Here is a 23,616-nt window from a genome sequence, read left to right as displayed (position 1 = left end):
CTGGGAAGAAGTGTCAATGCAAATTTCTTATTTTAAATAGGAGGTTGTAAATTATTAATTTTTTATATTTGTTTATACTCACTATAGCGCAACCACTAAGGAGGTAGAACATCGAGTTTCAGACCTGGTTTTGGTATGCAGAAACCGCAATAGCCACCACATTTTCCAAGGAATTGTTGATCGTTCTGCAAAATATGAATAATGTTAATAAACAGAATGTTAGTGACGTTTCATAATGCATTAATATATTTATACTAAAGTCAGAAAGATTGTTAATATATTTTTCATTTTTAATGTAATTTTTTAAAATTAATACTCACGACTTTATTGATGTCCAGGAATGTTCTACCTTGATGACTGACCCAAGTGACCTCAGGAGCTAGTCGCAGTGACGTTCCACGAAGATTAATACCGAAGCGACCTTGAGGACAATTGGCTGAACTGTAACAGTCACCAGCCCTCCCAAATTCCACAGGTTTCACACCCGTACCAGAGGAGAATCTGTAGTCATCGGCTGAGTAACAAAAGATTCGTTTATTTAATGAATTTTCAAAAATAACAAAATATTCATAATTTCTAATCAACTTATGTCAACTATCAATCAATCAACTATGTCCTTATCTTACCGATAATGTAAAGTTTTGTGACATCCAATCGAACACGCTCAAAGTCAGTCTTTCCAGAAATCCTTTCGTGATCGGTTGCACATGCGCAGCTGTCATTCCTTTGCCCATTGTAAGGACACATATGCGGATTCAACAATCTAGGACAAACATAAAAATTATAAGAAACAAGCTACAATCAGGACAATAATATATATATCTTTTTAAGAAACCAAAAATATTTATTACTTTTTGTCATAAATTTCTGCATAATTCTCTCTTGCACCGGCTGGCAACGTAAGATATTCCAGTGGCCGATCAGAAATCATATTGTGACAGTATATCATCATCTTCTTCCCACCCACAAAAAGATTATATTCTCCATCTCTGGCCGATTTAAATCTCTTCTTGACATCCGCGCAAGACAAAAAACCGCAGCGCTGTTGATTGCACTTTCGTTTCCGTTGGGGTTTAAATTGAAGCGGACAATTACGGCGATTTACATTTCTTCCGTTATTGTCACGGCAGAAAAGCTTACGTATCTGTCTACCTCTTCTTCCGCATGGATGGCTACACTGTAATTTTCAAAAAAATAAAATTGTACTCTCCACTTTCTTCTAATTCAACAATATGACAATGTCACAGTGTCAACCAACTATTTTTTAAAAATAAATATCAATATTACATGCTCCCAGGAACCAGCTATCCAGTGATACTTGTCGTTGCATTCCCGAAGCTTGCAAGTTTGTTCGGTACTTGGTCGTTCATTGCTTAGACAACCTTCGGCAGGGCTCGGGTCGATCCATCCGTACTGATTGACCCTGTGACAGGTCACGGTACGACTTTGCATACCGTCGCCGCACTCAGCCGAACACTTCAATATGCAAATCACAAAGAAATTGTCAGTAGAGTAAACAAAATTTGTGAGTGGAAGAAAAAACAAATAAGACTGAAGAAACACAACTTTTTACGAACAAAATATTATCTTATGTCATTAACATTGAAAATTTTTTAACAATTCTTTCTTTTTGAGGTTATGCGTTTCTTCTGTCTGTGCTTGTATGTATGTACATTTCAGAAAATGGGTACCAAATGTCATGCTTCATGCTGAGATCCGATACAGACTAATCAGTTATACAATATGCAATAAACAATACAAGATCAGTACCTATATGATTGTTATCAACACGCCAATACGTCAACAAACAAACACATTTACAGCGTGACTATGGGATAATGAAAAGTATACCAATTGGTTCCGCAACTTTGTATGAAAATTTGTATTAGATTTATATTAATGATTTGAGGTTACAGTAACGAAATCAACGATAGTACTTTGCAAATGTGCGATAATGGAAGCCAAACCGAAGTATGAATAAATTATTGCCAACTGATGTAGTTATAGATATGTAATATATGTAATATATATATATGCAATATATAGGCGTATATACATAGGTAGAGAGGTTCGACGTGCATCAGACTCATGAAAACCAAAATTCCAAACACTAGGTGTGTATATGAATACCCTGTGAATACATGCCCGAAAATTTTGTTGTACCAATTGTCCGCCAAAATAGTAGGGATACAGCATTCAAAAAGCAATTATTATTAGGCACACGTTACACGTAGGACGGGACTTAGTCTTCAACGCGTATCAATTGATAGACTGAAAACACACAAAGAATAATCCATGATCAGAGTTAGCCTGAAATGAAGAAAAATAAAAATAAATAAATGTATATATTTGTACATGATCCGTCAAGGTGGTAGATCTTGCGATATAGAAAGTCCTAAGACTATTGAATGTACTTAATTACCAATTTTTTGATTGCTGGTTAGTTTTTCGTTCGTTGATTAAATTTTTATAATATGGCGGTTAACGATAATCACCTCGATGCGCAGTGGCTTTGCGCAGGAGAAAAGAGCGACGACTCAATTTCTATTTTCAAAAAAAATTAACTGGTATCCAGTATATAGATTGTTGACTGACGATCAATGTTGATTAAGATAGCGGATACTGATAAATCATTTATGATATCATCGGCTAACTCTGATCGTCGGCTAACAAGGATCCTTCTGAACAAGTCCATGATTCTGCGTCCTTAAGTCTCCGAAGACTATACGAATAACGTGTAGAAGAGGAAAAGGGGTAAAAATTAATGGAAATCGAGTTGATAAGCCTGTCCAAACTCAAAATCGATCCAATCTTCTAGATTGATCTGACATCAGTATTCCTTTAGCTGATTAGTTCGACAATCGACATGCGAAACGACAGGATGTTCCCAATTTTAAAAATATGAAATTCGAAAGCCATTTGACCAGCGATAAAAAAGAATCGATGGACAAACATTTCGAGTTTCACTCTATCATTTTTTTTCGTCTTTTTTTTTTGTTTTTGAGGTAAAAACTACCTCGGACCAGGTACCCTCTTGCCAAGTATAGTCACAGTGTACTCGCAGGCATGGCCTCTGTGATTTCGGCTTGGAAAGTCTGCGCTTTAAACAGTGCTCGTCCTCAACCGGAAGCTCGGAACCGGAACTTTGGCTTTCGGTCCTCATCGTGCATTCCACTCTGCGTGTCTTAACGCCATTGCCGCATGTTTTTGAACACTGCGAACATTCATTCGCCCTGACTGCAATCCATGATCTTTATATTTCTTTTTTTTTTCTTTCGCTTTCTCATTTTTCCACTGATCAATTTAATAAGGATCCGATACCGACCCATATTTCTTTCCCCACTACATAAATTAATTTCTTTTCAATCAATGAATAAATAATTTATCATGTAAATGACTAACGATCGTATGAGTCAAATTAAAAAATTATATATAGGACTCAAATTGTCAATAACACAATTTTCGATCCTTTGCTTTTGTGTTCATTGTTTCCGTGTGCAACGTGTTTGAATTTCTATACTTTCTTTGACTATCATAAAATTTCATTTTGTATATAAAAACTGTGAATGGCAAAATGCAAAAACAATAGTAACGCTTACTAAGAAATATCGGAATCGGTATCGACATCGGTTATTTAGAAACCGAAAAACCATTTCACCTGAAAACTAATATCGACGTGTCAAAAATATCTTTAAAAAACTTACGGGACTCCATTTCGATACTCTCCATCTGTGAACACCCTTAATAGGAACTGTGACGTTCGGACAAGACGACTTCATGCATCTCTTCGCATGTGGAGGCTTTTTCTTTTCAGGACATTCTTTGTCAGGCAGCGTTTCACCTCGATGACTTTGACAGCGAACCTGTCGATGTTGAAAGCCTCGACCGCACTGGTTGTCGCACTGTTGACAAGAAAATATGAAACAATTATAATTAAATGGAGCGCAAGAATGATTTTTCAAAAAGCACAAAGTGAATTTACCTGACTCCAGTCCCCAGTGTTCCAAATGGTACACGGATGCGCATTACATTGAACAGTCAATGATGGACGTGATTTTGGATCACAATAATCATCAGAAACTTTGTGACCAGTTTCATCCGATACACATTGCACCACGCCGTTCATATATCCTGTGTCGCAAGGTTTTGAACACTGGGAATGAAAGTGAAATATTTATTAAAATTAAAGTGACCTATAATCTAGTCACTTGGACTAATAATTAGACTTAACTATTCAGTACTTACTTCACTGTAGGCAACAGTGCGCCAATTGTAACCCGAGTAAAAAGTTATCCTGTCAATATATTTGTTGCCACTATCGATTTCATTGTCTTGTTGTAAACTGTCACTGTGAGGTTCTGAAGAATATGTTATTGGCGTTGTTGTTGCCTGAGAACAACGGTACAGCGTGGTTATTACAAGATTTATTTAATTATAAGAACTAGTTGATTTATGTAAGTCTAACTTACTATTGAACTTGGACAGAGCTTGTACGTGCAGCTTGTGACGTTCAACGGTTTTTTTGAAGCATCACACTCGTTGCTCAATGTACCGTCTGCATTCTTGCAGGTGACTATACGTCTGGTTATACCATCGCCGCAGCTAACTGAACACTAAAACAAAAATTAACATAATTCCATCATAAATTTCAACGTGAAACAATAATAAATTTTAACCATAATTGGTATGTACGTACCGGACTCCAGTCTCCTGTATGCCACTCGTGGCATGGTCCCATACAGTCTTCTTGCAAACCTGCCGGTATACTAAATTGACTGCAATAATTTTCGGAAACCACTTGATTTCCCACCTGACACCAGTATGGCCTCTTACGTACACCAAAGCCGCAGTTAACCGAACACTGAAAGAATGAGAATAACCGTTTGCACATTTACATTAACCAGATCTGAGATCTACAAAAATAATAATAATAGTCGGCAACGACAAACGTTTTTCATTTCAAATTCAATATTATGAATGAAACGTAATATATTATTCTTTTTAATTTTTTAGTTAAGATATTTATTTACCGGGGACCACTCGCCGACGCCCCACTTAGGACAGACGTCCTGTCCGCAAATGCGTTTAAGGATCTTCTTCTCGGACACGCATTTCTCATCAGGAACCTGAGCCTCCTTAGCGTCAACGCACTTGGCGCTTCTCGTCTGAACGCCACCACCGCAGCTAACCGAACAGAAACCCCATTCGTCGTAACTCCAATGGGCGTCGTCGCAAGGACCGACACATGGCTGACGTTCGGCAGGACGTTGGATATGGGAGCATGCGTAAATTGGAATGGGACGCAGTACATGGGATCCTGATAAGAATATCTGGACACATCTGGACCCCACCATGCGTGTTCCTGGTCCGCAATGATTGGAGCATTCTGATGTTGAAATGACTTGCCACCTGATAGGAAACAATTTATGTTTTCAATGTAAAGTAACCAGACACGTATTTGGAAGGTTTAAGAAATTATTAAAAATCCTACTCAAGCTTGCAGTGTCTGTTACAAAGCTGAGTCTCTTCCTGGGGCTTCTCCTCGGCCCGGCAATAATCATCGGACATTACGTCCTTATGTTCGGTGCTCCTACACTCAGCCTTCCTATGCATATAACCCTGGCACACACGATTGCAGCTGGACCAATTGCTCAAGACCCACGTGTAGCTGTTCAGCATCCTCTTGGGCACAGTGTATTCATAGGTTATTTGCGGAGGATCAATATTGCCCACGGAGAGAACCTGCACGAGACAATTGTTGATACAGAGAGAATTTACAGTAAGCATCAAAGGAAATGAACAATAGACAGGCAATTTGAAAATCGTCAAAAGCCTGTACTCACCTCCAGAATCAAATCGACAGTCGTAGGTCGTGATATGTTGAGTCGCTCAACAGCAACTTCCGGTCCACTGTACTCAATAGTAATTTGTGGATCAACAATGATCTTGCGCTTCTCCACCATAAACTTCCCGTTTAAAATGTACTTCCCACCTTCCCCGATGCGAAGCGCTGTGATACACAATCAAAGAACGAATAATGCCGTTCGTCGATCCAACATAAAAATTATTAAACGCTCATTGCTCAACATTCAAAAATCTTACCCAGGTAGTTACTGTCGTTCCTTGAATTTGGCCTGCTATATTGCCGTATGTCAACGTAGCTGCTACCAGCCGGAATTTTGGTAACACGCGTGTAACCATAAGCACTGGAATTGTAAGATCCAGTAATTCTCTGACAAGTTGAATTGTCACCGCGACATACGCCGCATATGTCAAGCTCAGCTGTTGAGTCCAGCACGTGATCGCATCCTGCAGGTTTGCAGTGACCGTTGACACAAATGTCAAAAGTGTTCACCCCACAAGGTGTCCCGTCTATGACTTTGTCGCGAAGCATATAATACTGATTGCTTCCCACTTGGCAGTACAGCTTGCATCTTTCCTTAGCTGGTACTGAGAAAGAAAAAATCAAGAAGATCATAACACAGAAACAAAAAACGTACAGCTTAGAATCTATGGTTAAATAAAAAATAATTTTACTGAAATGCTCTCTTACTCCTTGTATACTTTGCGTGCCACTCGACGTTCCTGGTCAAATTCTGTATATTCAGACTGTCGTTGTTGAACCTGGAACACTGTTGCTCCCTGAAGTCTGGCGTACCAGCCGGACACTCGGTGGTACCACAACTGCGATACTTGACGTGTTCACCGATACAATAGTTGCCGCTGTGCTGGGGTATTGGGTTGTTGCATTTACGATATTTCTTCTTTATGCCGCCACCGCAGCTCCTTGAGCACTCGCCATAATATCCCCAGGCTCCCCATTGCCCGTGAACGGGTTTGAGGTTCCTACGGGAGACGCACTCACCACGCTGACACCATTTGCCCTGGGCACAAGCGGTACCGTCTGCCCAAGGCATGTGCTGTGTGTGACATTGCTGATTGTCGTCCCAGATCGGTGCTGTACACCACAGCCTCTTGCACACTGCCTGGCCAATAGGGAACCATGCGCTCAGATTACCTTGTTTTAATATAACCTTCATTTCATATTTGCTTTTCTCTACCTCCGTCCTTGTCTGTTCCCTCATCTTCTTGTACTCTGGGATTTTCAATGTACCTTCTTGACGTTCAAGAACTTTTAGAGAATTGAAAACAAGGAGGGAGGTTTTACAAGACAGCAAAACAAACTGGAGGGACACGTTTGGGAGAAGAATTTTTTTACAGTGTAAAATTCATTGAATTTTCTATAAACATTCTTTTCTACAGTAAATCTCCCCAGTATGCTTACTACTGATTGTTAGTAACAAATGGTTGCGTTAATGAGGTCCCTGTGTCCATCCCACCGTGACTGATCAGAGTGGAATACCATATTAAACAACGACCACGATCACGACAACGAAAACGACGACGATAGAAGCGGGATGCGTGACTTACCATCACTCACCATGTATGGGCAGATTTTAGAACCCGGCCCAAACACAAGTTCGCATTGTCTGTTTTCAGAATAATCTTCACCAGGCAATCGCACACCCTCCGGACTCGACATCCCTTTGCTTGGCTTGTCCAGGAGACAGTTGGCATAGCCGGACCTGGTAGAGAAAAAGCAATGTTTTATTTTGAACCATTCCTTTTTTTTAGACTTTACTGTCCAAAAGTGTCGTCCTACAAAATTTCGTAAAATTGATATACTAACTCCAGGAATTCGGTGACATAGTAACTGGAACACTGTGACCATTCCCAAGGGAAGGTGTTCGCATCCAGCATCCGTGACATCACATTGTGAACACCTGAACGATCTCGAAGGGAGATGCACTTGTTGTCGTCGTCGTGGGGCATGTTCAATCTGCGAATTAAATAATTTTTATGAAATTTCTTTTATATCCCATTTCTCACATACTGCATACTAACACGTGGCCAATTTCATGGGCGATTGTGAAAGCTGCTGCCAATCCGTTGTCCTGAACAATCGCGCACGAAGCACGAGGCGAACACATTTTTCCAAGTTCAGCCAGTCCCAAGGTGTCACAACGCTGCTGTTTCGCATTGTGACAAAGATTTTCTCTGAGAGCAAGAAAGGTTGTTAATCGTATTAATTTTTCAATGAAGAAAAGGAAAAAAGTGAACAACCAAAAATATAAGAACCTGGTGAGAAGCAGAGCGACGTCGTGATGCTCCGGTGACCGTTCGTGTGGATTGTTGTTCTTCTGCCATAGACAAAACTCAGAGAGCATCTGTGCTGCAGCAATACCGTCGATTCCGTCTGATCTGTTGCCAAACGTTTTGTTTGTGTGAATGATATTCGTCACAGCAATACTGATTGGATTACCGATCGACTTGTCCTTGTAGATACGTGATACCTGCAACGAAAGAAAAAAGGCATACAAATGAAATAATGAAAATGGGAAACAAATATTTTACCTCAAAATCCTATTCTACTGTATTGGCTAAGATCTAAGGAAAAAAAAATTGTACCGAGTCCGTCCGGTTTTCACAAGCTTGTCGAGGGTCTCTGTACGAGAAAAAGAAGGTCGCCCAGTTGTCCGAATGGGCGCAAATGGAATTAACAAATGTAATCGGAAGTGGGCGAGAGCTTCTTGAAATCCAGTCGTCCAAGACAATTTTAATTCCACGAAGGACCGTGGACGCGCATACAAAACGTAGGCTAAATGAAATTCCTAGATATTCATCGGACTCTACAAAAGTTTTGTTCCTGCCGAACAAGCCTCGTCGATGCCTTTGATTTTGTTTTCCATAATCACATACAGTATCGGTCAAAAGTCATCGACGCAGTCCAATGCATAGAACCAGCACTGTACCGTGACAATATTTTTGACCGTCGCTGTAGCTTCTATTGGACTATCGACTGATAAAACGTCAAAGGTATCAAGAAAAACTTTCGTTATTTCGACCTAATTTAATTCATCCGGTTCATCAGCGAACTCGAGGTTCATCGTTAAAAGTGTCTAATGATCAATCTTCCTGATCGAACAAACGATTTGTGGAAACTGAACAACGACAAAGAATATAATATTTTGTATGTTGACATATTTCACAACGAATTCGTTTCAATAAAAAATTCAAGCGCCCTCGTCAACCGGTACAAAATTTCTTTAACAACGCAGAACATTAAGCAACGACAAAGATCACAAAAACTCTTTCAATTGACTTTACACATAGCCATTATTGCTATTCGCTATTAAATTCTCCGTTCCCGAAGCACGTGGCTCTCTTAATTTTACGATCTACGGACTTGAGCAAGTAACGAGTTTTTCTTGTACAAAGGCGAGAATAATTACGAGCCATCGGCAACGGAAGTATCGACCATGACGGGAATTATCTTTTACGAGTCTTCCTCATACACCACGCAGTCATGTACCACCGTGCGCAACGCACTATACAAATATACAGTGCGATGCAGAAATTACGGGCGAGTCTCGCAAAGCAAAGAGTGGATCCTATGACGTTAGAACTTTACCGTAATTGCAGTACAGCGATGTACATAGATCACTCATGAAACCTAACCTAACATTAAATCATTAACGTTCAACGCGACCGTAGCTCATTGCTCATTCCTCATTGACTCTTCAGCGAAATCATCAAGTCATTTTATTTTTTCCTCTCACTGTCTTCCAACTTTGTGTTCATAAATCTCAAGAAATGAACCAAGCAGACCTGCCGGTCCAGGAACAACGTTAAAAACGAGTTGGCGTCTCGTGTGGTTAATAACAGTGCAGAAAATATCAAGTCAGATTTTTTTACATATAACACATAATATGCATAATTATAAAATAAATATATAGTACGCATGTGAATTTTGAAAAATAATCTCTATAAAGACCAAATTTCATAATCACAAGTCCCATACGGTATTTCGGAATCGCTGATATTCGGGAAAAAAAAATATATATGACAGTCGTGAAATAATGCGCTCTTATTCCAAGGGCTCGAGCGCTATACGAGCGTCGATGCGAAGGCCGCGTCGGGACGCGTCGGGACGATGTAGGCCGCGGCACGTGCGCACCCACCCGGCCAGTTATGATCCAGTTAGTCGACTTGGGCTTACATGAGTATTGGTTAAAATCTTACACTTTCGATTATTTGAAATTTCGCTCGATATTATCATACGTAATTTTACACTAGTATATCAGCGTCCCGACGCTTGGACGCTCCTTGCGTAATAATCGTGAAAATATTTTTACAGCTATTCCCCTACTATATCCTTAATCCGCAGTCTAGTATGAATTAGGGTAATGAAATTTCAAAAATTTCTTACAAATACATGAAGTACAGGTATATATATCGAAATTCGGTATGCTTTAGAGTACGGACTCGAGCGGTCGTTAGAGCTGTACCGTTTGCCAGACTTGCAGGTGCGTTAAGGTACCTATGTACCTGGTAGTACATAAAAACAGTAGGTAGTGTATATACATGGAAGCTACTCCTACGTGGATTGCATCATATAGCCAAAGAAGAAAACTGGTCCCCGTCGACTATTAATGGACTGTTCGGTAATAGTAAAGGTTTAATAATAATAAAAATTATCAAGGAACCGTCAGTGACGAGGATTACTATGCGAATTTGAACGAGGTCATCCGAGGTAGGAACAATTTTTTTGTTTCTCTCTCTCAATAAAGGCAGAAGCAGACGGCATTCGTGCGAGAGTCACGTTATGGATAAATGGGTTATCCGGTGCAACATAAATCCATATTTATTGACGTCGGTGGCAACAGGTCAGTTGACTTGTCCCTGTCACTCGTGCATCCTGATGCTCCGCGACGTGGACACACTTGGACCTGTTAGCGACGTGATCCTCGTGCTAAATGGCCTCTCCCCTTCTTTGCAGACGCCCAGACGTCCAAGAGCCGTTGGTGCGTCGATGAAGGTCCGAACGTGGAAAAAGAAAAGTTTGTATTCATTTATTTGAGGGTCTGCATGAAGAAAAAATAAAATGATAAAAAATTGAATGGTGCATACGTAATTTTATGTGCTGACAGTCCTGATGATTTAAGATTCCATGATGACTGCGTGGACGTTCCGTGAGGACGTTGAAGGAATTTCATTCGAGGATCGATGCACTGTTGGTAGTGATAAATCGTACTGAGCGTTACGACGGTAATAAAGTAATAAACGATGGCTCCTGATTGGAATTTCGTTCCATAAGACCAGCGACGGTTGGATGTATTACGTGGGAGAGACTCTGGGTTTTATTGGTACGGTTCTCGTAAGACATAACCTATTAGCCAACGAAGAAATTTCTTCGTGGCTTGTACGCCATAAAGATTTACGCTTATGGTAAATTATTGTAATTTATATTTTATACTTGATTAAAGTTAATTTTAATTTTTTTTATTCATTTCAGAAACGAGTAATAAGCAATGAGGTATTGGCAGTAAGATAGTGCAGTTTCAATACGGCTGACGAAAGGTAAATTTAATTAAAGTCGTAGGTTAGAGTCCGATTATATGTCTACTCGGGTAATAATAAATGTATAAGTTGAAGAAGTAACGAGAGGAGGACGTAGGTCTCGTGAAAGTCAAAGGCGTCCGTCGGTACGTATGGGAAGCAATGGTAAAAGTAAGCACGGGGTGTGGTTCCATGCGTGGAATAAATTACGTTAACGTTAATTGACGTAATAATGAAACTAATCATTCAATTATGCAAGATCGATAGCACCTATCAAATTTCATTCACGTTGATTGCATAACGCGGTAGATAGTTTGAAACATGGCAAGTGATACTGGTAGTTCGCGTTGACTCCGCTAGGAGGCTCGAGAGTGCCAACCGTAGACACCGGTAATAAGAATAATTTGAAATAAACACGAAGAAGAAAAAGTCGATCTACCGTGATTGTAATTTATTATTTAAATCATCAGCAATTGCTTCACGAGGTCTGATCGTGCATTTGTCACGGCTCGTCAGTGTGAATGATTTATAGTACCAGGTAGAAATCCTAGATGGCGCTGCTCGCGCCACAACGGACGGCTACAGTACGAGGCGCGTCTGTCAGGACGATTTGTGACGCTAATTATTTATTTGTGATGTCGATGGGCGCGAAGAGATCTCAAAGCCGTGAAATTCAATAATTACTCGAAGAGCGTTCCATTCATGCCGCCATATAGAAACTTTTTTTCTAGTGATTTTAAATTGTCCAGACAACAAAAAATAGGAAGAATAAAAACAAATAATGAAGAACCTCGAGGCGTTCGCGTGAATTTAAAAATTTCTTTACCGCAATCTCGTCGTCTCGCTTCGTCGTTACTTGGCTAATCGCAATACCCGGGTACGCCTGTCTATTGAGATTGCGTTTTCTTTGTAATTTTAAATTTACAAAGGATCGCGCATGCGCAGTAGCAAAGTGGCGCGACCGAAAGTGGCGCCAGACGGGATATATCGATGGTTACGGGTGGTCGGTCTATGATAAATGATGGACTGGCGAAGCAGGGCGCCTTCCGGTGCCCTTTCTACTTTGCTCTGGCTTTGAAACACACGGTAAGTCATTCGAGATACGCACTTATTTGCATAACATATAATACACGTGATAGATCCATTGGATTAGAAGATCGATCGTTCCGAGCATCGGGTGGTCCCTGTCTCGTCTCACGTAATTCCTCCGGACGGTTCAATCTTTAAGTTTCGAGTCTTCTTATTTTTTCTTTTAATCCACGACAAAGATATCAAGCAAGAAAAAAATTGCCATTGCAAATAGGTTGCTCGGTTCTTATCGGGACTGATAAAGTTTTTATAGTCAAATATTTTATGCCTTTTTAATTGAGAATTTACGATCCTAATTAAATAAAAAATTTACATCAATTTGTTACTTTAATCTTTACTCACCGTGTTCATCAGGACCATTATGTATCTGAAGAGTTCCTCGCCGTGATACTGAGCCATCTTGAAATCAGCCACCAGAAGTATCTCGATAAAATACTCTTGCGCGAGTGCCCTGCGTGATCTCCAACTGGCTAACGGGTCGGGGTCAGTTTCCGTAGTGGTGTATCTCTGGTACCAATTGCCTCTGCCACGGTTATCAGAGTAAATGCTGTATTAAGAATAAACAGAATGAAAAATAAATCAATTTTAAATAAATTTCCAAATTTTACGACCCAACTGTCCAACCCCGTTCCCATCCTAACCCCAACTGAGGAGTAGTTCAATCACTTCAAGTTTATATTTAAAAAAAGAAAAATTACCAACCTTCCATAATTGCGACTCCTCTCCGGATTATTAAAACGTAATTCATTCTTTCCTAGAAACTGTCTATAGAGATCCTGATCCTCGTATTCCTCTATGGAGTCATCGAGGAACGTCTTCTTCGTGACGGATCTGCGCGCCCGAGGATGTTCACCGACGTAAACCTTATCGGCAGAACTGTCATCGATAAGGGGAGCTGGTGGTGACTCCTCTGTATCATAATCTGTAATCAGATCAAACAGGAATGATAAAACGGTTTTGTATAGGAGAGGAATGTACAGTCTTGAATGATCAGAATGAATGATCCTGAATCCTTTATGGAGTCCAGGACGAAGTCAGTGAGTGTCAGCGTGGGACGTGAGCTGCATTGTGACAGTGATCTAGGAGTACAATAAAATATGACTGTTCTGTCAGATCAATTGGATCGTTTCATTTTGATTGAAGCAATATAATAATAATAATCTTGGGCAATGGGGTCCATCGGTTATCCCATAATTCCCATGTGACAAACTCGTATGCAGTCTCTAATGGTATCAGCGTTACCGTCTGTTGCTTGGAAATCAACGCCATTCCTAAGACTTAATTACAATATCCAATAAGTGGACGTCCTTCTGCGTGCGACTTTTCGAATCGACCTTATTACATCGTTATTATTATACTTCAGGTCAGATCCGATCACTGACAGGAGGGTTGTGAGATAGAAAATAAATGGTGAAATTAAATAAGAGTCTGGTATAATTATCAAATAGTAAAGGGTCTATCACAATGATAATTTGCATCGTCTCAGATTCAGTTATTAAGAGGGATGTGCACTTGAGATAGGAAATACATTGTGAAAGTAAATAAGAACAAATTTTGTTATTACAAACAAACGTCTTAAAAATCATGCATTGGTTCCACTTTGAGGGGACTTATATACGTTTTGATTCGTAAGGTGGTGACCCCCCAAATTGATATCCCGACCGGACTATAAACGTACCGTTGTTATATTTTACATGTTGCAATCGTTTCACGAGTATAAGGGATTCTCCAGGGGACTCTTTTATCTTGAACGTCATAGAAAAGATGGCCCCTCCAGAAAGTCTTTTACTCGTGGACGGATTGTACTTGATAGAAGATCTATTGTTAAAAAACGAATTATAAATAAAATTCAAGTTAAAATTAAAATAATACAAAAATTGTGATTTATCGAGAAAGAAATAATGATTTTAATATGCAAGAATATTTATGAGTTTGAAAACTATTCGATAGACAAAAGATTCCGTCTCAAGCAGACGCTGATTAGACTCGTTGCGGTAGGTCGTTTCATTACTGGGGTTCGATGCAATCATAACAACAATAACCGTAATTACACGCAGACAGATTGGCAATTGCATTGTCTTATAGCCACAAGGAGCAGAGAAGTCTCGCGGCGTCGTAGAGTCTCGTTTGTGTAGTTGCCATCGCGATTTCAGATTCCTCGTCTTGCCGGTTGCACGACGAAATACATATAATGCATAAGGAACGTAGGAAAAAGAAAACAAAATATTCAAGAGAATACAAACCAGAGAGGCATCCGAGAGAACGTAGAGAGAATAACCTAAGAGTGGATGATAGTCTTTGAGGTTGGTAGACACCCGAGAAGACAGTATAAAGATTTTAACGAGTCGCAGGCGGGTCTGCCTGTAGGTGCGGCCTTTATCATTCTAATTTCAATCGTTCTTATGCATTCCTTGCAAGATTCATTTCTTATTCTTTATTCTCTCGCTCTACCACGCCACGTTAAGAATACATACAACACGTACGACGTAGTTAGCACAAAAGCCTTTGGTCTTCGCGCACGAAGCTAAAGTAATACGAAAATTCACTGCTTGATCCAGTTTTTTGACAGCTGAGCACTGGTCTGTGTGGCGGCGCTGCAGTCGGCCTGACGCGTCGCCACTGCGCATGCGCGTGGGATTTGAATTCGATTCGCCAGTTCATTGTGCACACGAAGTACAAAGGAGAATTGTGGACAGTGATTGTCGGTTTATTGTTGTCGAAAATTTTTGTTCTACGTGGAATAGATTTGTGGTTAGGTTAGGATACTTAGTCGTGCCAGTGGATTCTGATAAATTGTTGATAAATTATTATGAAAGGGAGTCTACGAACTGTACGCTTCTCGCTGATTGTGCTCGCCTTCCCTTTTGTCGCTCTTAATGGGAAAGTCCGTATCTCTGTCTAATATCGCTGAAACATGCTTCGTTGCAGTTACGTCGCTCGGCGCCATAATCACTTCATTGTACCGGAGCCTGCTCTGCCGGGAAGCAGGTGCCTCTTGGTGTAGATAAACTGTCGTTTTTTTTAACCTCTCTTTATTAACCGGTACCACTTTAGAGATCCTATTGTACGATTCAAACATTTCATCTAGCTTCTTTTTTCTTTCGTTTTTCCTTTCATATCGACGCTTCGTCTTTTCTTTTTTTTATTTTAATTTTCATTGGTTCGTTATCAGTGCCATTATTGCTTCGACGCGGTAATGAGGATTCTTCGATGCTACACGTAAAATTTTACAATTTTCTTTTCTTATAAAGTTTCATCAATTTCACAACTGTCAGTCTTCGTTATATCCAGGACGCTGTGAGTAAAATAAATAAAAATTGACAATGTATACCCAATCACGATGGAGAAGAAAGGGAGAGAAAGGACAAAATTAACAGAAAATTAATAATGCATCCGTCACACTCCTACGATCACCATAAATCAAACAACGAGCAATCTAAATCATTTTAAAAATAAAAAACATCTCATCCAATCCCAACCCAATTCCTTCACGTATATCCCCGATTGATATACATACATATACCAAAGACGGAAATGTTTCCGCATTCCAGAATAATCCAAACTAACCGGACAGGTTGCCAGTTGCGTGATTAAATTCGGTCACAGCAACGAATGCTACGTCATAGACCATAAATTATATAGAAAGCTGATCCTAACTGCCTAAAATGCCTAATGCATTACTTAGCCAACATGGCTAACACATATCCCATGGATACCATAGGGGAAGGATATTCGGATTCCTCTGATTAAACTGGTGTCCATATGTATCCATGCGTGAAACTGGTTTTAAGAATCTTTAACGCATGCTGATGTTGGCGGCAGGTTCTAGAGAGAGAGAGAGAGAGAGAGAGAGAGAGAGAGAGAGAGAGAGAGAGACAACGCCTCTCACGGATTTTCATGCTATGGGATTAAAAAAGTTTTCAGCGACTGATCTTCTGCCATTTTTGTTGTATACATATATGTATTCTAAGCCGTTTTTACTACCGTCATTTGATAATGACGATTCCTAATATCAGCCGTCAACTAATAAGAATTTATTAACTGTAACGTCGTCTCACCCCGTGATATATGGTTGGTGCGTGACGAGGCGGAAATTTGATAATATGTATAACTTTGGGTTAATCGATAAAATTGATGATTATTATATATACATTTTTAAACAATGACGGCTGAAATCATTAAATCATCGTGTGATGTCAGAAATACATATGATTTTTTTATAATGACTTTATAAAACGGAGGAATACATATTTGTATTGTTTGCTGAAGTATAAATATTTTAACTAGAATTTGAATTTGTTCTGAAATTACAAATAATAAGAATATTTAAAGAGTGTCTTATAAATTATAATAAATATATTGAGTAAAATTAATGAAATAATAAATGCAATGATTTTAGATTAGTAAAATAAGGTAAGCGATATATTGAAAATATGATGTTAAACGAGGAAAAAAATTAATCATTTACCTGTCTTCCAAGAGGCTGAAAAAAGTGATTAAAAGAAATTATGACAAAAATTTAAATAGAAAATCATTGTTTTTTTTTTTGTATATTCAAATCTGTGTAGGATCGTCCAATCCGTCAAAATCCTGACCTTCGGGTCTGACAAATAAGCACTAATTGTTGCATGGCGAATATAGTTTGACAGGTGTTCAAATATTATGATAGTTAAATAATTAGGTAGCAATAGATATCAGGCAGATACGTTCTCTCACGATGATTTCCATAAAACGTCACGTGCAGTGCTTAATGACGAATAACGTCCGATTACCGTTAAGCCCTGTTTCCTTCTCTGTTTTACCGACAGGACCTAACGTGGCCTTAGCCCTTAAAATAAAAACTGTCCAAATTCCAAATCCGAACGTATGTCCAGAACCAAGGGGAATCCGACTTGAAGTCAGTCACAAATTACAAAGATCATTAACACGCGCATTCCATACAAGAATCGAGGGTTCCTGATCTCATTGGATACGGATGAAATTTTTAATGAGCCACGTACCCAGACACCGTACGAAGGATCAGAAAACGTCATCGTGGTGCTCGGAGAATATTTTTAATATTTAAATGACGGTTAGGCGAGTGCGCATGCGCAGCACGTCACACAGAAATTAAGCAAAGTTCATCTTATTTGTGAACACGCGCAACGTGATTGCTGCTTCGTGGTTGGTATTGGAATAAATAAAAAAAAAGGTAGACGATTAATAATTGGTAACTTATCTCTACGTAGTATGGTATAAAATATAAAAAATATGTTTGACTGGGATTTGATTAAAAACCAAAAAAAAAATGCCTAATATTTCTTGATCCATAGTACTTGATCGGCTCAGATGGTAAGACGTAAAAAAAATTGTTTGTAATAAAACGAAATTACAATTCTGGTAGTTGGTCAGTCGCAATATTGGTACCGGAGAACTAACTACGTTGACCTTACCATGAACTCTGCAATCACAAACGTTAATTATAGTAGAGGCGTCCCGACGCTTTTGTCACAGGCATGCTTATTGGCGATGCGTGGGTTCTTGTCGCTTGGGAGCATTCATCTATGAGTCATAGCCCATGCGGTTCATTAATCCTGAAATCGAGCCTTTTTCTCTCACTTTTTTTTTTGGTGTGAATATTACGTTTTCTGTGACAAGGAACGAAAGGAATGGACCAAAAGGGAATAAAATAAAAGGAGTCGGGTTACGTCCTTTGGAAGAGCCTGTACGGTCGATAAAAATGAAACGTAATGTAAAGCGGTTTCGTGCACCTGAACGGCTCAGCAGGACGATCACTCGCATGATTTTACGATCAGCTTCTTCTGGAGCGACCGGTTAGTTGGTTCGTTCCTGCTGTTCGACTATTTGGGTCTGCCCGAGTGTGTCCTGATAGGCTGGCGGAAGTATCGATTGAAAATTCATTTTGAATAAAATAAAAATGACCTAACGACCCTAAACGGCTATTAAATGACTTCCAAGCCACGTGAGACACGATATTCCAAAAAAAAAATGGACCGTTTCCATTCATGCAATTATATAATATTTTATTTTCAATTAAAAAGCACGGTTCAATTACGCCATTACGTTTTAATTAAAAAAGTCAAAATAACTGCCTGCACTGTTTATTCAATTGGTATAAATCCCGGTAAAATATTTGTTTCGATCATTCCAATTGAGGTTACGTAATGGAAATATTTCTACGTACTCGTAACATCACCTAATTTCCATATCGACCTAGGGATCTTCGTTATCGACTCCTCGACGTACAATTTTTTCTTGTGAATCTTCTTCTGGCCCCCAGCGAAACACCTGAGACTATGTTAATCGTTTTGACATGTTTTTGCCGCGTACACCCGTCTTGTTCCTGTCACTTGGTTTGGCGCATGCGCAATAAAAGAATCGACCACTGGAGCGACATCATGTACATCGTATAAAACGAATTAAAAGAAAAAATTTAATTCCGCAACCAACCTCGTACACTGTCAGAATTGTCCAAAGTCAGGTTAATCCCCGAGTAGGATAATCAATAAATATTAAAGAGCAAAAGTACGACTGGCCAGGAGCGATGATAATGATTGATGAATAATTCATCATCCTTCTCCTCCATATTAATAGGTTAACCAGCACGACAGAGATCCCAGCGCTGCCAGGAGTCGCCACAAGTAAAGATCCAGCCATTTGCACATTAAGTGCATCGGTACCATCCGTACACAACGATTCTTATAGTCGAATCGAATGAATTAAAAGAATTTGATTGGTCGACACGCGGTAAAACGTAGAACCAACAAGACATTCGTCGACTCTCTATAAATAATTGGCAATGAAATTCCGGCTACGTTAAATTCCATGAATCGAGCGGGGACTTAATTTTCACGATGAAATTGGGGCCCGACGGTGCATTAAAATTCCGTAGGCATTCACGGCCGTTACGAGGTTCTCGATTCGGCCGCCAGATGTCGATCGCGATTGCTCATTCGGGACGCCCACAGTTTCAGGAAGAACGTAGCGCGATGTGGACGATAAGAAGGAATAAAAAGATTAAAACAAAGGAGAGAGAGAGAGATAATTAAAGGATCGATTCACGGTCTATATATATACATATATATATACATATATAGATATACTGTATATGAATCTGTTCATTGCGTAGGACGTTTACCGGTACGAATTTAGAGGTTGTGTCGGCGACACCAAGAAATACGCTCCTAACCGGACGTCAGACGCCAGGCTGTCTGGAGAAAGAGAAAATCCGTTCGTATGAATTTCGCCCAAGGCTAAACACCTGAACTCGACAGTCCTGACATCCAAATCCTTTTCGTGGGTCACCTGCCTGGCTCGTGACTCTCCTATACGTGTTAAACAAACTCCACGACTCTTCGGGCATCATCGTAAAACCTCGTGCCCTCCTTACGTCGTTAAACAAACAAATAAGATTGGATAGACAAGGATTAACCTGACGATTGGTAAAATATTTATATGACGTATCGAGCACGTGTATAACGAGAGACAATGAACCTTTGAAAATATTTCGTAACACTATTATTATACGTGTTGGAGAAACACGTGTCTAATTTTTTTTTTCTACAGATATCTAACTGTAATTTCGAATTCGAGCGTAGCGATCTGTTGAGTATGAAATTAATTTTTTGAAGGATCTTTTTTTTGAAATTTTGTAATATTTCCACTTTTTTTTTTAAATTTGTATTATTTACATGCACGCCGATCGCGCTAACCGCTGCACGTATATTTATTCGCGAGGAAATGAATTCCTGCTAAATTTGCATCAACGACACGCGGCAACCGTACGAGATGAAAGCGCCGACAACACAATGGACATGAGTAACCCTGTAAGTGATTTATGATTTACTTATTCGCATGAAAATTTATGCGCCCCTTTACGAAACCACGAGATCAATTGTTATACGTACAAAAGATTCTGGGTTGCATATAATGAGTGTCTGTGTACACAGATAATTTTAAATAAATATATATATAGTACGTGAATTTGGTTGGACCGAGGACACCCAAAATTCATATACAGATATTCAAATTGGATATATGCGACTCGAGGATAATGCCAGTACGATGGATTTAATTGAAGTTGCCAAATATCCCTTGGATTTCATTACCATACGTAAGTGGCAGTGAGGTAAGGAATTTTAAAAATTATTTAGAGATTAAAAAAATTTTTCTTTCACTTACCGATCAGACCGCAATTTCGAACGCCGTCAGGATCGTCAGGTACGTCGACGCTGTTGGTACTGGAACGTGTTGCCGATTCGTAATAAATCACGTGCTGTAACGTCGATCCAACGGAGTCCTGATCGTTACGCCAATTTTCGGCAGGCTTGATGATGTAACTTCCGTTGAACGTTTTGATGTGACCGGTCTGAAAAAAAATAAATATATTTTTGAGGTATGGAAAGAATTTTTTTTTTCAATTATTATCATCTACTTTTTTTTTTTAGTAGACGCCATCGTCGCGACGCCTGACGTCCTGCCCAAAGGTTCGGTATTATACGGGCAGCCCGACGAACTGCGGAATTAGCAGTTCTCAGGAACTATTTATAGCGACATTCCCTCGACTTCTGGCTGGTCCTCCTCTCTGAGAGACAACTGGGCATTCGGATGCTCGAGAAATCTTTTCTAAATATATACGCCATGTTTCTTTCGAAAAATCGAGCGGAGCGATTTTGCGGAATTTTTGAAAAATTTGCAAATATTGCATAACCGTACGTTGACTCGGTTGATGTAAACATAATAATTTTTAAAAATAATAATTATTACTTGCTACAATATTCATAGTTTGGATCAGCCTGTATATGCATTTCGTTATTGATAAGCATTGTGCAATTGCTTCTTGCAATACTCAAAATTTAGGGCAGACTCGAAATTCTCGTTGTATATGGAAATCTAAAAGTTATTCGGACCTAAAGTTCTCTTATGTAAAATCCGTTCGCATTGCGCGCGATTATTTCACAGCGAGGACAAACTGCATGGTCGGAGTATCGTAGCGCAGTTACGTTCCTCGAAGTCTTGTTGCATTCTGCATTCTACGTACTGTATTCTACATTCCGTATCCTGCATCCTGTATTCTACAGCATTCTACCTAGCAATACGAATCAATGACAAGAAGAAAGTATATGAATAATGGAAATAATAATAGAGTAAGATGAAAAAGACAAAATTTGTTAAAAACTTTACGTATTCGATGTTTGGCAAATTTTTTGGAGAATTTAACATTAAAATCACAAGTACCGTTCATAAGTTTAATAGAAAGATAAAAAAAATAATAAAATAGTTCGCAATGTAATTTTTGAATTTTTAGACCGAGTATACTGATTTTTGTTAATGAAAAAAAAAACGAGCTAAAATTCATTAAAAACACATGTATAAAGTTTATAACATCAAACGAATTCTCATGTCTGATTTTGACAGATTATAAATTATAACTTTTTCAAAAATTAAAAATATTCACACCCACCTGCCGTAACATTCGATAAGTAACATCGTCGATGGTAAAGTTTGACAGTTGGTAAGCCCTACCCGTAAATTTCGTATTTAACGATTTGAAAAGGGAAATCTCGAAATAGAGTGGTTACATAAGTTTCAAAAAAAAAAAAATAGTCCCACCTTCATATTTCCGAGTTTCAACTAATATCGCCGCGACAATACCCACCTTCTAGCTACATTCGCGTGCACGTGCCCTAAGCATGCGACACTTTAAGTAAACAGTAGCGCATTGTCACGCACAACCATTGCTTATTGTCAACAGAGTATCGTTTAATGCCAAGAAAATTTCGAAAGACGTTTTCAAAATGACGGCGCCAGTATGAGACATTGGAATTTACGAACTTTTAAGTAAGGCGTAAGAAGCTTGCAAAAGCCAGAGAGGCTACACGATATACTCGATCCTAGTAATTTTTTCATAATTTTCTCAGAGTTCTCAGCCAAGCCGGTCAGAGTTTTCGAAATCAAGTCACGGTCTTGCGATCCAAAATCCGTCTCAAAGACAAAGCAGACACAGTTGGCGAATTAACGCGCAAGTTTTTCCGCGCAGCAATTAATCAACGCGGTCGCCATTGCGCATGCGCACTGACGAATACCTACGGTACCGACTCGTTCCTCTGTACAAGCAAACAGGATCGCTCGATCAAACAATCTAAAAATTCCTAAGCGATTAAGAAGTCGATGAATTTCAATTTTAACGAAATAATTTCATTGGATCACATGTGCCATACGATTTTAGTGTAGATTCCTTGCGATTCGTCGGTATTTTCCGTCATGCTATTCCATCACTATTATATTCCGTTTCCTACTACTTCAGTCACGTAGAATCGAAACTCCCATCTATTTTAAAATCTGACTCCGTGGGCTTTGCGATTAATTATTGTCGTGCTGCGATCGGATTTTTCATGATTTTTTTTTTTAAACCTTAGGCCTTATACGAAATTTCGTTGATGATTTTTTAAAAGTTTTTTTAACGACGCGGTGGGATTGGTGAATAAAATTTTCTAATAAATGAAATCGAATTATTTTATTTCTTTCTGAATTTTCGATACTTCAAACTATTGAAGTTTTATTGTTTTGAGATTATGGACTGTTGAGGTAAAAAAGGTTGATGATGATTTTGGTCGAGGAGAATTAAAATATGGCGAAATTTATTTTGAGTATTGTTGCTAGGAGATTTTTTTTAATTGTCAGAACAAAGTCTTCGTAAGAAGAAGAAGATGAGGAAGAGAAAGAAGAAGAAACATGATGGTTCTTAAATGTAAACGCCGACGCTGACGTCGACGCTACGGCGCTAGCGTCCAAACGGGGTTTGTTGAGATTTTGTCGAATTCAATTTAGACTAACTTGATTGAATGCTCTCGATTGGGGGGGAAATCGTAAAATAGAAATTCAAAAATAACTCTTCAGTGCCGATCAACGGTTATCTTTATATTTGTGTATATAGAGAAGATTTCGAATAAAATAGATACTGTGTATAATCCAGTTCTTAGATGAAGCAAAGATCATTAGTTCCGTAGAACATCGATTCTGCCAACTTAATAAATCAAAATTTTAATTTTAATATAAAACACCTATCCATTTTTTTTCTTTCTAAAACCGAGTCAATTTTAAAATTTTGACATTTTCCACATTTTC

The 23,616-nt window shown here is 39.0% G+C and overlaps 1 protein-coding gene across 5 annotated transcripts in view; it reads right to left on the bottom strand.

Moving 5' to 3' along the window:
* Positions 1–23,616, bottom strand: part of LOC107274180 (A disintegrin and metalloproteinase with thrombospondin motifs 9) — a 65,434-nt gene that overhangs the window by 3,069 nt on the left and 38,749 nt on the right. Inside the window, exons 6-28 of one of the 5 annotated variants that reach the window (XM_015753005.2) lie at positions 20,671–20,857; positions 13,192–13,411; positions 12,832–13,036; positions 8,140–8,354; positions 7,906–8,058; positions 7,691–7,840; positions 7,432–7,586; positions 6,554–6,982; positions 6,103–6,450; positions 5,844–6,010; positions 5,492–5,742; positions 5,031–5,409; positions 4,697–4,861; positions 4,470–4,613; positions 4,246–4,389; positions 3,983–4,153; positions 3,705–3,902; positions 3,017–3,214; positions 1,288–1,476; positions 852–1,177; positions 627–763; positions 321–514; positions 83–185 (exon numbers count right to left, since the gene is read on the bottom strand). In XM_015753005.2, the coding sequence (XP_015608491.1) occupies positions 96–185; positions 321–514; positions 627–763; positions 852–1,177; positions 1,288–1,476; positions 3,017–3,214; positions 3,705–3,902; positions 3,983–4,153; positions 4,246–4,389; positions 4,470–4,613; positions 4,697–4,861; positions 5,031–5,409; positions 5,492–5,742; positions 5,844–6,010; positions 6,103–6,450; positions 6,554–6,982; positions 7,432–7,586; positions 7,691–7,840; positions 7,906–8,058; positions 8,140–8,354; positions 12,832–13,036; positions 13,192–13,411; positions 20,671–20,857 (4,815 nt within the window). In that variant the 3' untranslated portion in view covers positions 83–95. Of the gene's footprint in view, positions 1–82; positions 186–320; positions 515–626; positions 764–851; positions 1,178–1,287; positions 1,477–3,016; positions 3,215–3,704; positions 3,903–3,982; positions 4,154–4,245; positions 4,390–4,469; positions 4,614–4,696; positions 4,862–5,030; positions 5,410–5,491; positions 5,743–5,843; positions 6,011–6,102; positions 6,451–6,553; positions 7,019–7,431; positions 7,587–7,690; positions 7,841–7,905; positions 8,059–8,139; positions 8,355–12,831; positions 13,037–13,191; positions 13,412–20,670; positions 20,858–23,616 lie in introns of all 5 variants that reach the window. The other 4 variants (XM_015753006.2, XM_025091437.1, XM_025091438.1 and 1 more) reach the window with 4 other exon arrangements.

The sequence above is a fragment of the Cephus cinctus genome, unplaced genomic scaffold (genome assembly GCF_000341935.2).
Source record: "Cephus cinctus unplaced genomic scaffold, Ccin1 Ccin1_scaffold2474, whole genome shotgun sequence".
Classification (NCBI taxonomy): Eukaryota; Metazoa; Arthropoda; class Insecta; order Hymenoptera; family Cephidae; genus Cephus; species Cephus cinctus.
The sequence above is the reverse complement of the archived record's forward strand: the minus strand, read 5'-3'. Positions and strand labels throughout refer to the sequence as shown.